The sequence below is a fragment of the Penicillium riverlandense genome, assembly GCF_028828495.1.
Source record: "Penicillium riverlandense strain IBT 135883 chromosome Unknown utg000008l_segment0_segment0, whole genome shotgun sequence".
NCBI classification, from domain to species: Eukaryota; Fungi; Ascomycota; class Eurotiomycetes; order Eurotiales; family Aspergillaceae; genus Penicillium; species Penicillium riverlandense.
In genome coordinates this window covers 1,949,179-1,964,690 of record NW_026643199.1, presented here as the reverse complement: position 1 = coordinate 1,964,690, position 15,512 = coordinate 1,949,179, and the positions used below count along the sequence as shown (strand labels likewise).

General features: G+C 56.0%; 8 protein-coding genes across 8 annotated transcripts; 5 read left to right on the top strand and 3 right to left on the bottom strand.

Moving 5' to 3' along the window:
- Window positions 1–76: 76 nt before the first annotated feature.
- Window positions 77–2,015, bottom strand: N7474_009800 (phospholipid:diacylglycerol acyltransferase; the record flags this gene model as incomplete). Its single annotated transcript, XM_057201210.1, has 2 exons — window positions 77–1,630; window positions 1,692–2,015. 2 exons carry the CDS (start codon window positions 2,013–2,015, stop codon window positions 77–79), a joined length of 1,878 nt encoding a protein of 625 aa, XP_057049197.1.
- A 266-nt stretch (window positions 2,016–2,281) lies between these two features.
- On the top strand, window positions 2,282–2,966 carry N7474_009799 (peptide alpha-N-acetyltransferase MAK3; the record flags this gene model as incomplete). Its single annotated transcript, XM_057201209.1, has 2 exons — window positions 2,282–2,632; window positions 2,712–2,966. The coding sequence occupies 2 exons, from the start codon at window positions 2,282–2,284 to the stop codon at window positions 2,964–2,966; spliced, it is 606 nt and encodes a 201-aa protein (XP_057049196.1).
- Window positions 2,967–3,586: 620 nt separating this feature from the next.
- Window positions 3,587–4,626, bottom strand: N7474_009798 (class I SAM-dependent methyltransferase; the record flags this gene model as incomplete). Its single annotated transcript, XM_057201208.1, has 2 exons — window positions 3,587–4,472; window positions 4,529–4,626. The coding sequence occupies 2 exons, from the start codon at window positions 4,624–4,626 to the stop codon at window positions 3,587–3,589; spliced, it is 984 nt and encodes a 327-aa protein (XP_057049195.1).
- A 361-nt stretch (window positions 4,627–4,987) lies between these two features.
- N7474_009797 (NAD(P)/FAD-dependent oxidoreductase) lies at window positions 4,988–6,421 on the top strand (the record flags this gene model as incomplete). Its single annotated transcript, XM_057201207.1, has 3 exons — window positions 4,988–5,036; window positions 5,099–6,065; window positions 6,130–6,421. The coding sequence occupies 3 exons, from the start codon at window positions 4,988–4,990 to the stop codon at window positions 6,419–6,421; spliced, it is 1,308 nt and encodes a 435-aa protein (XP_057049194.1).
- A 553-nt stretch (window positions 6,422–6,974) lies between these two features.
- Window positions 6,975–7,925, bottom strand: N7474_009796 (TBP family protein; the record flags this gene model as incomplete). Its single annotated transcript, XM_057201206.1, has 4 exons — window positions 6,975–6,991; window positions 7,042–7,456; window positions 7,530–7,617; window positions 7,675–7,925. 4 exons carry the CDS (start codon window positions 7,923–7,925, stop codon window positions 6,975–6,977), a joined length of 771 nt encoding a protein of 256 aa, XP_057049193.1.
- Window positions 7,926–8,909: 984 nt separating this feature from the next.
- N7474_009795 (electron-transferring-flavoprotein dehydrogenase) lies at window positions 8,910–11,343 on the top strand (the record flags this gene model as incomplete). The annotated part of the gene is made up of 3 exons (XM_057201205.1): window positions 8,910–9,015; window positions 9,378–11,187; window positions 11,244–11,343. The coding sequence occupies 3 exons, from the start codon at window positions 8,910–8,912 to the stop codon at window positions 11,341–11,343; spliced, it is 2,016 nt and encodes a 671-aa protein (XP_057049192.1).
- Window positions 11,344–11,868: 525 nt separating this feature from the next.
- On the top strand, window positions 11,869–13,507 carry N7474_009794 (uncharacterized protein; the record flags this gene model as incomplete). The annotated part of the gene is made up of 7 exons (XM_057201204.1): window positions 11,869–12,064; window positions 12,107–12,235; window positions 12,298–12,303; window positions 12,366–12,526; window positions 12,825–12,898; window positions 12,951–13,047; window positions 13,109–13,507. The coding sequence occupies 7 exons, from the start codon at window positions 11,869–11,871 to the stop codon at window positions 13,505–13,507; spliced, it is 1,062 nt and encodes a 353-aa protein (XP_057049191.1).
- Window positions 13,508–14,070: 563 nt separating this feature from the next.
- Window positions 14,071–15,155, top strand: N7474_009793 (dihydroneopterin aldolase; the record flags this gene model as incomplete). The annotated part of the gene is made up of 2 exons (XM_057201203.1): window positions 14,071–14,901; window positions 14,976–15,155. 2 exons carry the CDS (start codon window positions 14,071–14,073, stop codon window positions 15,153–15,155), a joined length of 1,011 nt encoding a protein of 336 aa, XP_057049190.1.
- Between the last annotated feature and the right edge of the window lie 357 nt (window positions 15,156–15,512).

The window sequence follows — 15,512 nt, the reverse complement described above, 5'->3', positions numbered from 1 at the left end:
AAACCTCATACCACCAATAAAGAAACCCCCAGAAAAAACTCCCCTCTAGTTCGTTAAGAAGAAGAAAAAACAGATTCTATTCCTCGTCAAAGATCTGTACACGCTCCGCGTACTCACGGATATTCGAAACAAAGGTCTCCTCGATCAGATCGCCTTTGCCGCCTGCGACGCGGAGGATGAGATCGTTGAGGGAGGAACGGCCGAGGATATCGACATGATCGCCCGTATTGGGCCCGCCGCGCGGCGAGAAGCGGTCTGGCTCGTGTGGCATCTCAAAGACCTTGATCTTGGACCCGCCGGGATTGTAGCGCTTGATGTGCCAGCCCTTGGCGCACATATACCCCGTGCTCAGGAGATTGACGGTGCCGTCGCCCTCGCCCATGTGGACGCCGCGGTCGACGCCGTCGTTGTTGGAGACCGTGGTGTCGATGCTGACGTTGAGGTTGACGAGCGGGTCGCGCTCTTCTTGGTAGAAGTAGCTGCGCTCCGTGGGCTTGCCCACGCCGTAGAAACAGTAGATCTTCATGTCTGGCGCGTGCGGCAGACGCGCCTCGAGTGGGTTGAGCCATTTGCGCGGGTCCTTCTCGTTGGCCTCGACTTCGCGGGCTGTGTGTGCTACACCGTGCGAGTAGCTCGTCAGCACTTGGTTGCGGTACCAGTCCTCGCTCTGGTCGAGCATGTACTGCAGGCTCTCGGAGGTGGTGAGGTTGCGCAGCGTCCATGAGGAGTTGGTTTCGCGAAAGTTCAACAGGTTGCCGTACGACATTGCCTGGCCCGGCTGGTCGTCTGGTGCCCAGGTGGCATTGCCCCAGACGGCATCGCCGCCCTTGGGCAGCATACTAGAGATGCCCGGCATCGCGCGGAAGATCTCCGCGCGCTCCTCCTTGGACAAGAACTTCTCTAGCCCGTATACGGCGAACGCGTTCAGCTGTGCGGTATCACGCATCTCCCCGGACAGTACGGCTGTCAGTCCCTTCACGGCGCCGAGCATGCAGCCGCTGATGTTGACCCACGAGTCGATGTGCTTATTGACCCAGTCCTTGCCGCCGTTTCCATGCTCTTCGCTTTCCACCCATTTGAAGAAATAGAGCACTACCTGGGAGCCCATACTATGCGAGGCCAGTGTGATCTTCTCGCCCTGCACCTGTACTGCCGTCTCAATATAGGACTTGAGCCGGCTGAAATACTGGTCCCGGACCTCCAGATTCCCATACGATAGACGCCAGTCGTACGCAGCCGTAAACGCATTCGTCGGGTCATAGCCAATAGTCGCCAAGTTCTCCAATATTTTATTCCAAATCCAGTATCCCGTGATAAAGAAGTCGGTCGCGTCGAACCCTTGCGCCGCGCGCAGCTTGATGCCCGGCGGATCCAGCCCAGTCTCGCGGTCGAGCATGACATGATTCTTCCACTCTGCCTTGTCCATCACCAACGCGCGCATCATGCTCCAGCTGCCCCATAGTCGCCGACGGAAGTATTGGCGCGAAGTAGGTCCCGTGCCCCAGCTTTCTAGCCCTGTGGAGATAACACCGGGGATCATGACGACCGGGTGTTTGGCTTGGACGCCCTGGGCTTGGAGCTGGAGGCCGACGGCGAAGGAGTCATAGCTAACGGCGTCGCGTTCATGTTGCTGTGCGAGTCGTTGTTGTTAGCATAGCACCAGCGTATACCTAACTACCCCTCGAACATACCGAGAACTCCTTTGCATCGCGCACAATCCCCTGGGGTATCACATCGATCAAGGACTCGATATTCAAATCCATGAGCGAATCCAGACTAATGACCTCCTGCTGATTGGCGAAGAACAACGCGACAAAGATGCCGAACAAGCCGCCCAGCGCGAAGATCAGGCCATTGCGACGTTTGCTCCGCTTGCCCCGGGGCTGGATGACTAGCTGCTTGACCTTGGCACCGCCAAATTCTTCGCGTAGGAGGTCCTCATTAGTCTTCGCGCGCCAGATCGACGGTCTGGATGACGAGTCGTCGGGGGCATCCTTAGTGCGACGGCGCAGCATCGCAACAGAAGCGGCCGGCGGACGAGGGAGAGAAGGATGGAGGAGAGAGGGAGGTATCAGGCGAAAAAAGGAGTCGAGGGGAGACCAATGATATAATTGAGAAAGGGGAGAAGAAAGAAAACAAGGCAATCATGCAAGGCCGTTGAACGGGATCGGCATCACATGAACCGATGCACCCCTCCAACCATCTTTCATCATTTTCCCACTATACTCTCTCTCTCTCCCTCCCTAGTTCATCCCCTCGATTCCTCCCACATGAGCCGGCAATGAACAAGGATGCCTCCGATGCCCTCCGCTACGTGCGGTACGACAGCGCGCGCGAGAACGAGTACGTCGCCGCCATGCGCCAGCTGATCTCCAAAGACCTGTCCGAGCCATACAGCATCTACGTCTACCGCTACTTCCTCTACCAATGGGGCGACCTGTGCTTCCTGGCCTTGGACAAGGACGATACCATGGTCGGCGTCGTCGTGTCCAAGCTTGAGACACACCGTGGCGGTCCGATGAGAGGGTACATCGCCATGCTGGCCGTGCGCGAGGAGTTCCGCGGCCGGGGAATCGCCACGGAGCTGGTGCGAATGGCTATCGACGCCATGATTGCGCGCAATGCAGATGAGGTTGGTATCTTGCTTCCGATTTCGCGACTGGGAATGAAGACTCGGTGTTTGTGGACGCGTGTGCTGACACCGGTTTCAGATCGTCCTCGAAACCGAAATCACAAATACCGCCGCTATCAAACTGTACGAGCGCCTCGGGTTCCTCCGCAGCAAGCGTTTGCACCGGTACTATCTGAACGGCAACTCCGCCTACCGGTTGGTGCTATATCTCAAGGAAGGGGTGGGCTCGATTCGTACTCAATATGATCTCTACGGCACACCACATGGAGGGTCTGCCAACCCGTCGGGTACTGCGACCCCACTGTTCCAGGAGAATGGAGGCGCTTTGATTTGATACCCCTTGTTGGCGGTACTTGGTCGGCAAAGAACGTGCTCCCGCGCACGAAATGTTATGACAAGCTTATGAAATGACCAGATAGATATGACAGGAATTGCTTGGAACCGGTGTTCTGACTTTATTATAGAACGGAACGGAATTGATCTACAGGCTTCCCTCTCTTCGTCTACTCATCCCTTTTTACCTCTCTCTCTCTCGCTACTTTGACCCAAATTTGGAAACGTGAGCCTACTCATATCAATTGTAGTTCACAGCACAGTCTTGGTACCTTGATCTCACGCAAGGTAAATGAACTTGTCCCGGACGGAGCCATCACCGATGCCTTTGTTAGTTCTAGCGGGGAGTCGTCTCAATGCAGGACATGGAAGCACAAATCACAGATACAACCCATAGCATACAGTTAGGAGGCTAAGTTCCAGACTGCTTATATTTAGCACGGCGGTCGAAGGCGGCGGAACCGGACCTTTGTGGATGCTGAGAGCAATGAATACATACCCTTCAATGTTATTGCGATTGAAATCATTCTCATGTCAAGTATTCATACACACCCAAATATATATACAGTCAAAGACATACACTCATGTCGAAACCTTCACAACCCATCCGAACGAGACTACCTAAGACTTCGGCCTTAGTACATATCGATACGTCGTTCCAAGATGATACCGCTTTTCTTCAACGACCTCTAACCCACTCTCACGAATGATCTCCCCAATATCACGATTCCACCAACAACCATGGCGATCCGCATGCGCCGCTGCAAGATTGTCCAAAATGCGGTTCACCCAGTCGTAGTGCGAGCGGCCATGCTCCAGCAGCAGGATCCGACCATGGCGCGGCTCAGTGATAGATCCCAAATGGCGCAGCGTCGCCACGGGATCCGGCATCGAGCACAAGCCCATCGTCTGCACGATGGTATCATAGTAAGGCATTGCAGGCGTAGCCGGCGGCTGCACGGCGCCAGCATCCTGAGCGCGGAAGGTCGCGAAGCGGAAATCCGGATACAGGGATTCGAATTTCCGGCGGGTGATTTCCACCATCTGAGGGCTGAGGTCGACAAATGTCACACTCCGACAGCCGCTGACCTGGGCATGGCCCTTATCATCGACGCCGCGCCGCTCGCCCAGTTCGTAGAACTCGAGGTTCCGGCCCGTGCCGCAGCTTACTTCGAGGGTGTTGCCGCGCGCCAGTTGGAGGAGGGCTTTGCGTTTTGCGCCTATGCGCATCACTTTTTCGGACGTTTCCACGTCGGCGTCGAAGCCTGATGCCGTGTCATTGTATCTGTCTGAGACATCTTGCGGGATGTCAAGGGACTGTGACTTGGCAACTTCTTTTTTATAAGACGTGTATAACAAGCCGCAGTACAGGCCGATGCCTAGGATTCCTGCCGCGAATGCGGTCAGGACTCGGGGTGAGATGCCGCCTTTTGGTTGTTGTTGTTGTTGTTCGGCCGTGAGTCTTTCCAGGTGCGGGTTGGTCCGCCTTTGTGCTGGGGGGTTATAGCTGGCAGATGGTTAGGTTTAGGCAATGCGATTCGCTGTGAGGCAATTGATACATACCTCTGCTGTGGACGGGCTTTGGTCTTCGCTCCGCGCGAGGAAGTAGCGGACCACCTGGGCGCGCTCACGGCGACTCTGGCGATTCGAATCGTGTTCATGTCGTCTGCAATGGGCAGGTCGACTGCCCGCGCTCTATGGGAGCTGCAATGGTGTGAGATGGGTGGTGCGGTTGCGCGAAATTTGATGGACCGTATCGTGTCGGGGAAATAATTTTTCGCGGAGACGTGATCAATTCATCCTTCGACACGATCCAGAAAATCGCCGAGATTCAAAAAACACCCAGACCCTGACACTTGCCTCGCAGGCTCAACCCGAGCTCCAAAGCTCGCGCGTCGTCCCAGGAGAAGTCGGAAGGGCGCCCTCCCCCCCGAGCCGAGTCCGTTATCGGCTTATCAACGACATTAGTAGCCGAGGGCCTCTCTTTTCATTCTCGTACTGTGTGCACCGTCACCTCTCGCAATGGCGCTTCCACCAAAGATCCTGATTGTGGGTGGAGGAGTGTTTGGATGTAAGTGGTCCAAAGCGTGAGATCTCTGATCATCTACTACATATAGACTAACATATATTCAGTATCAACCGCTCTGGCCCTAACCCAACGACACCCAGAATCCCAAGTCACCCTGGTGGAAGCGTCACCCACGATCCCCAACCCGTACGGCTCCTCCGTGGACACCTCGCGCATCGTGCGAGCAGACTACGCCAGCGCGGCGTACTCCAGACTAGCCGCGGCCGCCATCGAGCGCTGGCGCAACACAGCCTGGGGCCGCGAGGGCCGGTACACGCAGAATGGACTTCTGCTCGTGTATCCAGACGACGGCGCTAACTCCAGTGCACGCGAGTATGCGCGGAAGAGCTACAACAATGTTAAACGTATGGAGGGCAACAAGGTCGAGTTCCTGCCCTCCAAAGCGGACGTGCTCAGGGTTGTCCCTGCGTATGGCGACGAGCTGGATGTGGCCGGTGGGTATGTGAATTGGGGATCTGGGTGGTCTGATGCGGCGGCTGGTGTGCGGTTTGCGAGGGAGCAGCTCGAGGGAACGAACGTGGTGTTCAAAACGGGCGATGTGCAGCGTGTGCTATACGACTCTGCCTCCAATGCGACGACGGGGGTCGCCCTGTCCGACGGCTCGATCATCTCCGCCGACTTGGTGATTCTCGCAACAGGCGCGTGGTCACCCAAGCTCGTCGACTTGCGCGGCCGGGCCGTGGCGACCGGCCAGGCGATTGCGTACATGCGCATCTCGGACGAGGAGCAGCGCGCGCTGGAGAATCTGCCTACGATCCTCAACTTTGCAACGGGGATCTTCATCATCCCGCCGCGAGACAATCTGCTCAAGATCGCGCGCCATGCATATGGATACCGCAATCCGACGACCGTGTCGCTGGGCAATGAGACTGTGCAAGTCAGTCTGCCGGAGAAGGACGTGCCCGTCCCCGCTGAAGGACAGGAAGCGTTCCGGGATGCGCTGAAACAGCTTCTGCCGCGGTTTGCGGATCGGCCGTTTTGCGATACGCGGATTTGTTGGTATACCGATACGTAAGTTGTGTCCGTCTACATCTTCCGGTGCGGTGCTCAGGCTGACAACCGGCATTATTTACAGACCGCAAGGCGACTTCATCATCTCGTATCATCCTGCGCACAAGGGTCTCTTCCTCGCGACTGGCGGCAGCGGGCATGGATATAAGTTCCTTCCTGTGCTGGGGGATAAGATTGTTGATGCGCTGGAGGGTAGGCTGGAGCCTGAATTGCAGGCATTGTGGGATTGGAATGCGACGACACCGGGAGCGCACGACCTCTTCGATGGAGACGGGAGCCGGTCTGGTGAGAGGAACTCGAACCTGAAGGAAGAATTGGCCAAGACGAGGAAAGCTGGTAGGGGGAGTGCTTTGTAGATATAGTGGATGGTGTATATAGATAGACCCCAGCCGAGCGCAGGTACTTGGTGATATAGATACATGTGGACGCAGAACTACCTGGTTTACCAGTCTACAGAGAAGACAAAAGATATATCTTGCAATATTTCATTTTCTGCCTAACGGATAAGCCTTATCAGAGCGAGGCATAATAATCAAGTCAAAAAAATAAAAGGAGCCGCCGCCGGCAACAAAGCATGGACGGAATCTAAAGAAGTCAAAAAAGATTTTTTTTGGGTCCACGAGGTTTCCTCCGTGGATGAAAAACACAAGGCGCAAAAAATTCAAGAATTAGGAGGCAGCCATTCGACCAGCGCAGGAAACCACCCCACTGCAGTTGTGCAGCAATCTAATTTGTAGAAGGGGGAAAAGAGGAGAGAAAACAAACCGGGGATCATCCGAATCGCTAGAACGCCAAACAATGCTTGCATGAAAGGATCATGAGGGAGAACGCGTGGAAGACCAATGTGTCGACCAGAAGAAGAGTGTTAATACATGGGAAGTGGAAGAAGAGCAAGCCCTGGCGTTTTCTTCAAACCTTGCGGAAGTCTGGACAAGTTAGTGTCAAAGCTTCGAGTTCGTCAGTCTGCGCAACATACCAGAAAGCACCGGGTAGATCAGCTCAAAGGCCTGATAGATCTCCTCACGCACTTTGGCGCCCGTCAGGACAATCTTGCCACTGACGAAGATCAAGAGCACAATCTTGGGCTTCATCATGCGGTAGATCAGACCGGGGAACAACTCTGGCTCGTACGAGCTGAAGTTGTGATGGCGGCTCGCCAGACCCTCCAGACGGATGGGGAACTTGATGTCGCAGGAACCAACAATGTTCTGGATCTTGAAGTCCGTGAACTTGGCATTGAAGCCAAGTTTCTGGATGATGCGCGCGTACTTGCGGGATGCCAGCTTCGAGTCATCCTCGGACTTGGCGCCCGTCACGACCATCTTGCCCGAGGCGAAGATCAACGCAGTGGTCTTGGGTTCACGGATACGCATGATGACGGCCGCGAAACGCTATTCACAGAGACAGACAGTAAGCCACACGACCCTGATGATGCAATGCAGCTCTCGAAGGATGTGTCTATACCTTTGGATTGTACTCGGCGTTGCGAGCATGCAGCGCGATCGTCTTCAGATCCAAACGACAGTCAAGGTTGACGGTGGCGACGATGTTTCTTGAAGGATTCAGCATTCTGCTGGGAGTCACAACATCAGAGTTGCGGTATACTCACTGCAAGGTCGGCACGATGCCACTCCCCGGGTTCGTGGCCCCAGGCGTCGCAGCGGGAGTTGTGGGTGTCACCCCATTGCCGTGGGCGGCATTCCCTCCGAGTTGCTGCTGGCCGTTATTCTGGAGCACACCCTCTTTCTCAGAGGAAGGCGGCGTCAAGTCGCCGGCCCCGCCGGGGAAGGAGAGCGACGAGGGCGAAGTGAAGGCACGAGCCTGGACGGCGTTGGATGGGTGGGTGGTGAGCGAATCCATGTTGCCGACCAGCCAAAGACCGATGTCACGATGATGAGAGATCCAGAGACCGACAACTGTGGCGTGGGGATGGTTAGTGAATGGGATCGTCACCAGGCCGAGGTGTGAGAGAGCACAGCGAGGTCCGAGTTGAAGGAAGGTCACGTGCTGCTCAGTCACGGGATCAAAGCCTACTCACCACTGGGAGATGGACAAATCAATGCCTCCCCTACAGTTCAGTCGGGGTTGTCGAGGTGAGACGATAATGAGATCAAAATCGCATGAACGACGAGCAGGAGAAAAGCACACTGAAGTGTTTTCTGAAAAACTTTTTTGAGTGGGGGAGGGGGGAGGGAGTTCGGGAGGTGCTTGGAATGGGATTTTGGTCTATCTGTGCGAGTCTGAAGGAGAGTGGCGAAGCAAAAACAAGCTTCGTTTTTTAGAGCCTCTGGGAAAGGGAAGAAGAAGCCGATCTTCTTGATATTAGGCAGAGGTGAGGGAGAGAGCGAGAGAGAGAGGGGAGGGAAGAAACGTTGTTCCGGGGATTGCCAAGACCGCGACAGGAATCTCAGGCGGACGAGGGTGTGGGAGGTTGCGCCCTTTTATAGTGCTGAGTCACTGGCCGCAGTCAGGGGAGGCTGGACCACGGTGGCGCCAAATCGGGTCCTGCTAGCGGCTCCGGGTGGGTGGCTGTGGCCAATCAGGTCCAGCTTCATCCCTGATTGGTAACTACCGGACCCATCGACGGTGCTCCTATTGGATCACACATTGTCGTTCCCTGGTTGCAGCCAGTCCGCATCGCTCCTGCCGCCAGAGACTAGTCGTTCTTTCGCCCTCTCCCTGTCCAATCACCGTCATCGACTACTCGCGCTCTCTCGGTCGACGCGGCGACCCATCCCACCGGGGGGCGAACTAAAACTGGGTTCGTTGCCTCCAAGGGGGAATGAATCATCGACCACTGGAGGGCGACAGTCGGGGAAATTGTTGTGGTGGACAGACCCAAATATGCAGGCGATGCACCGTTGGAATTCCCATCAGGCCAGCGTGGCCGAACGGACCTGTCGGCTGGTGGCGGCAGAGGTGCGATCCACCGCCCGCCCAAACGGGATGAGTGACTGGCGGCCTGGTCGATCTGTCAGGCGGTATGCTGAATACCATACCCGGCATGGGACCTGCATTCTTACCGTAAATACCGTCAGACCATCTCTAAGAGAACCACCGTAGATAAATGATGGCGATGGACGACCGAAGACGGCCTGATTGAATCCCATACGGATCGACGGAGGATATACTACAGGAACTACCTAGAGAATCATCATGACTCCCGATGCCACTTCTTCGGACCGGGTGAACGGGATGAGCAAGACCTGATTCGCATCGCCGACCCGCTGATTGGCTGATCCCGTCAACCGAGGATAGGCGGTTTTCGGCGATTTCGTCGTCAACGTGAACTGCTCCATACGATTCCCACAGAACATGTCCTTCCACTAACCATTGCACACCACGATGGCGTCCAAACGCGCTGTCTTACCTCTGCTGAGGCGCCAACTACGACCCTCCTCCGCATCGTCCCGCCGAGTATCCCTCTCCTCCGCTATCAAACCCTTCCCCCCAACAGACACCTGACCCGACCGGCCCACGTCATTCAAACCCGCGCCTTTTCGCAGGCAGTAACCCGACGCTTCACCGACGAAAATGGAGACTTCGACCCGCGCTCATTGGAGCGGGAATCCGACGAGGTGGACGTCTGCATTGTCGGAGGTGGCCCCGCGGGGCTGGCGGCCGCCATTCGACTCAAGCAGCTTGCCAACGAGGCCGGCAACGAGGAGTTCCGCGTGATTTTGCTGGAAAAGGCCGGCGAGCTCGGTGCACACATCGTGTCGGGCAATGTGCTGCAACCGACCGCGCTCAACGAGCTTCTGCCCGACTGGCTGGCCGAAGACAACCCGTCGCGCTTTGAGGGCGCAACGCCGGCCAAGAACGACCGCATGCGCTTCCTGACACAAAATGGTTCCTACCCGCTCCCCGCGCCGCCGCAGATGAACAACCACGGCAACTACATCGTCAGCTTGAACGAGCTGACCAAGTGGCTGGGCGAGCGCGCGGAGGAAGTCGGCGTCGAGGTGTACCCCGGTTTCGCAGCCAGTGAGGTCGTCTACAGTTCCGACGGTTCGGTGAAGGGCGTTGCGACCAATGATCTGGGCCTCGCCCGAGATGGAAAACCCAAGGATACCTTTGAGCGAGGCATGGAGTTCCACGCGCGGGTCACACTCCTCGGCGAGGGCTGCCATGGCAGTCTCACAAAACAGGTAATGAAGAAGTACGACCTGCGACGGGATAGTCAGCCCCAGACATACGGCCTGGGCATCAAGGAAATCTGGGAGATTCAACCCGAGAAGTTCAAGTCCGGTGAAATCACCCACTCGATGGGTTACCCTCTCCCCAAGGATACCTACGGCGGTGCGTGGATGTACCATTTCGGCGACAACATGGTTAGTATTGGCCTGGTGGTGGGCTTGGACTACCCGAACCCGTGGCTGTCACCGTACCAGGAGTTCCAGAAACTCAAGCACCACCCTCTCTTCAAGGAGGTGCTGGAAGGCGGCAAGTGCATCTCGTACGGTGCCCGCGCGTTGAATGAGGGCGGGTTTCAGTCGATTCCCAAGTGTGCATTCCCCGGTGGTGCTTTGATTGGCGACACGGCTGGCTTCCTGAATGTGCCCAAGATCAAGGGCACACACACGGCGATGAAGTCGGGCATGCTGGCGGCCGAAGCTACTTTCTCTGCCCTGCAGTGTCAAAATGAAGGGACTGTGTTTTTGTTCGACTACGAAAAGGCGCTGCGGGACTCGAGCATCTGGAAGGAACTGTATGAGGTGCGCAATATGCGACCCTCGTTCAACGGCCCCCTGGGTTTCTGGGGGGGCCTTCTCTACTCTGGCCTGGAAGCCTACGTCTTCCGCGGCAAGGTCCCATGGACATTAAACCACCACGGCACCGACGCCGAGGCAACCCGACCTGCATCCGAGTTTGAAAAGATCGAATACCCCAAACCGGACGGGGAGATCAGCTTCGACGTCCTGACCAGCGTGAGCCGCACGGGGACCAACCACGAAGAGGACCAGCCGGTGCATCTGCAAGTGGAAGACTGGGACCAGCACAAGGACCTCGCGTGGCCGGCGTACAAGGGCGTGGAGAACCGGTTCTGTCCCGCGGGGGTGTACGAGTATGTCGAGGATGCCACCAAGCAGCACGGGGTGCGGTTCCAGATCAACGCCCAGAAGTAAGTTGTTCATTCGGCAGTTCTTGACCTGTCATGCTGATTGTGTTTTGCTGTAGTTGTATCCACTGCAAGACCTGCGATATCAAGGTGCCGACGCAGGATATTAACTGGCAGACTCCCCAGGGAGGCGAGGGGCCCAAGTATATTATGACCTAGGGCGCTCTGTACGTGTATCTATAAAAGCAATCGAATTGTGTAGAACAAAAGATCCCCACGGGGCTCGGGACGAACCGTGGAATGCAGTGGACCCGAAGTATACCCTCAGATCAGACAAGTCCTTGCATACCTTTTTGGCACCGTCAAATGTTCCTCGTCTATAGTCTTGACCATTATTTCCTTCATGTTGCACAAAGTACTCTGACTGACACGGACCACGTGGATCTCCAAAGTGAGGCGACCAGTCACCTTCCACTCGCGCCGACCGCCAGAAACCTATCTTCTTGCTTCCCCTCCTCTTTCTCTCTCTCTGCTTCTTTCCTTCTTCCACTCCCCGACCTCCACTACTACTCCCAATCGGACACCCTCTCCCCTCCCGTTCTGCCGCGCTCCAGGTCTCCGTCTCAGCCATCCTTCTCCGCCGATCGGCCTGCGCTCCACCATAGGCGCCAGGCAGGATCTGTTGTGGCCATCTTTTTTCTTTACTTCCTTTCCTTCCCCCAGGACTTTCCTTGAGGATCAGCCATGACGGAGGTATCGTCGACCCGCCTGTATCTGGGGAACCTTCCTCGTAACGGTATGCTGGCATCCACATCCACCCCCGTGCATCGTTTCCTTCCAGAGAGCCAGGATCTGCTCGTGACAAGCTCGGCAAATGCAAATCAAAGCCCCCAAGGACTGCCTCCGTCTGGACGTCTTGATAGCCCACCGTGCATGGATTGTATGACAAGCTAACGTGACTGGTGATTGACTTGATTTACAGTGACCAAGCCGGACATCGAAGAGCACTTCAGCAGCCATGGCAGCGGCAAAATCACCGAGATCAAGCTGATGAACGGCTTCGGCTTCATCGAATATGAAGATGCAATGGATGCTCGGGATGTGGTTCCTGGTAGGTTTTGTCTGCTGTTGCAGGTGTAGTGGTTGTCCGTCTGCTAACTTTCTCTCCTCTAGCGTTCCGTATGTCCCAACCAAACCAAACCCCCGATCTAGACGCGCGGCCAACTTAACTATACATACAGATGGCAGTGACTTCAAAGGCGAGCGGCTCACGGTGCAGTTTGCCCGTGGCCCTCGACGTAAGGAGGTCTTTCCCAGCCCTATGGATCGCCCCAGTGCTCCTCGACCCCGTCGCACAACGTTCCGGATGCAAATTTCCGGTCTCCCGGAAACAAGTTGGCAGGTTAGCAGCCCACACTCATTCTGTCCTGGATCCTTTGGCCATCTCTCTCTCTCCTTGAAGCACCATGTCCTTGAGTCGGGAAGCCGAAGCCACGCATGTGAAAGATGATGCCCCGGATGCTCATCACAACCCTCAGCTTTCCTTGCTCAAGGTCTTTCTGTACTTGGCGGGCCTGGTGGGCTTTAGTGCAGACCTGACACCCCCAAACATCCACCAACCATCCTTTGGAGACGAAGCCCCCGTTGCCGGACTTGCTGGTCTGCCCCTGCCTGGACATGGACTCACTGCCGTCATGTAGGACCTCAAAGATTTCGCTCGCCAGTCTGGACTGGATGTGGTTTACTCCGAGACTGGCCGTGAACAAGGCAAAGGGTAGGTGATCTCTTCTTCCAGCTGCAAACAAACCCCCTCACACCAGTGGCAGGTTTGTTGAATTCGAGACGGCCAACGACCTGAAGACCGCCGTGGAGAAACTCGACCAGCAAGACTTCAAAGGCTCACGCGTGACCTGCGTTGCGGATGTAAGACCATTCTCCCACCCAATTCTGGAGCCCAGCATCTCATCTCACCTTCTCGTTCCAGATCCAGCCTTATGAAGAACGTGGTGGCTACCGCGACCCATACCGCTCCCGCTCTCCTCGGCGCCCCTATGCTCTCATGGATGAATACGACCGAAGGATCCCCCCTCGTGGCTACAGTCCCCGTGCCCACTACCGTGAACGCTCCCCGATGGCCATGCGCCGAGAGTACTATGACCGGGATGGCTATGGCCGCCGCTCTCCCCCCCGCCCCCGGATGGAGGACTACCCCCCGCCTCCGCCACCACCGCGCCGTCCGTACGACGACCCGTACGATGCGCGCCGGCCCCCTCCTCCGCCTCACTATGAAGATCCCTACATGGCTGCGCGGCCCTATCCCCCCCGTCCGCGCTCTCCTCCGCGAAGCGAATACGTGGCCTACGATCGCCGCGGCTACTGGTAAACAGACGACGATGCTATGCTAACAGCTGGACTGGACTTCGTTTTCTCAGTTGTGTTTATTTTAAGCCCCCCAAAATACCCGATGCGCCTTGTGTTTTCGTGTGCCCTTTTCCCTTTCCTTGCCCTCCATCTACCCAAGGATTGAATCAGTGCATTTATTTTACGGATGGTGCGAGCTTTGCAACCTTTGCTTGCTTGTGTTGTTTCTAACGGGATCCTTCCTTGCTCTTCTCTCAGCCGGATCGGATCGTAGGGGCATATGTATGGATGTTATGAGTGAACTATGTATTCAGTTGACGTTCTCCAGTCGGAATGTAGAAACGTTAAAAGTAGCCGTCATGAGCAGCTCCACCCGGCCGGCCCCGCCAAACCCAGCTCTTTTTTTTCCGACCTCAAGCTTTGGAATACTTACCATCCACCTGCACAGCTTCGTCCACAATTCCTCTCGGAGAGGAACCCTAGGAATTGCACACGTCAACGGCACCGCTTGCTTCCGACAGGATTCATTCCAGTCAATTCCACCACCCACAAACCTCCCCTCCCAACACCTCGAATACAATCATTATGTCCGTCCACATTCCCCCCCGCCCACCAGTCCTAGACAGCGTCCGCCTCCACGAAATCTCCCTCCCCCTCCCCTCAGCCCCAGACCCCTGGCACCGCGATGGCAAGCCACAACCCTGCACCGCAACCCTAAAGCTCTCCTACTCCTCCGCCATCGCCGCCGCCTCCTCAGACGACGTTTCCCTATCCCTAGACTACGGGAAGCTGTATCGACGATTGGACACCGATGTGCGCAACATGGGCAGCAGCCACGGCGGCGCTTCGACAGACATGGTCAGTATTGAGGGCACGCAGCGTCCGGAAATGCGTTCCACTGCCGTCGGGCAGGATCCCCGAGTCACGGCGGGGATTGTGGCGAATTGCGGACTGGGGCTGTTGGACGAGACTGCTGCTGCTGTGAGACGGATGGCGCATGTTCATACTAGTCCGCGGGGGAGTTTCTCGGGTGCTTTTGCGGGTGCTGCGCAAGTATCACCGGCTGCTGCTGCGCCGCGGTCATATCCCATTTCTGGAGACTACGGCCAATGCGAGGTGTCGCTGCACCTCCCGAAAGCCATCCTCCGCGCCGAGGAGGGGCTCAAGTATCGCAGCCTGACGGTGTGGGGGTATAAGCAAGGCCTCGCGAGCGAGGAAGGTCGCTGCCCCGTCGTGCTGGAGGAGGAGTTCCGCATTGAAGGCATCCGGTGCCATTGTATCCTGGGAGTCAACTCGCACGAGCGCGTCGAGAAGCAGACTGTTATTTTGTCGCTGGAGTTCTCGGGGCCCGGGCAGCTGGCTTGGGGGTCCACTGTTGTGGACTCGTATCAGGCGATGACGAGGGCTGTTGCTGAGGTTTGTTTTGACTTGTTTCTTTTCGTTTTGTTGAAGATTTATGGATGATAGCTGACTGACTTGTTCCTACGTAGAACGTCGAGGAGACCTCATTTCAGACCGTCGAGGCGCTGGCGACGTTCGTGGCGCGCATTGTGACGGTGGAGTTTGGTAATGAGAGAGTTACGGTGAGGGTGGAAAAGCCTAGTGCGTTGGCGTTTGTGCAGCGGTCTGGCGTGGAGATTACGAGGACGATGGATTTTTTCCGATCTTGATCTTCTTCACCATATTCAATAAATATCTGAGTCCAAAAAACAAAGTCTCAATCATTCCATTGCTATGATGTCATCTAACTTATATACTGCAGCACACCTTTGTCCAGTAATTTTCTCTAGCAGCCCTGGTGTCAGTACTTTGGTGGCCAGGTTAACTCCAGGGTTACTAACACTATAAAGCCGAAGTTCCTGTTGAACATGACTGTCAGTGCTGATGCTGCCGAACAGGAAAACCACGAGCTGAGCCTCTAGCTTCCTCCCTCCTTCTTTCCTTTATTCGCTGGATGCTTATTCTTTCTATAATCTAGATATAATAATGCCTCTGTAACAACTAACTAGTTAAAGCGTAGGTATTAA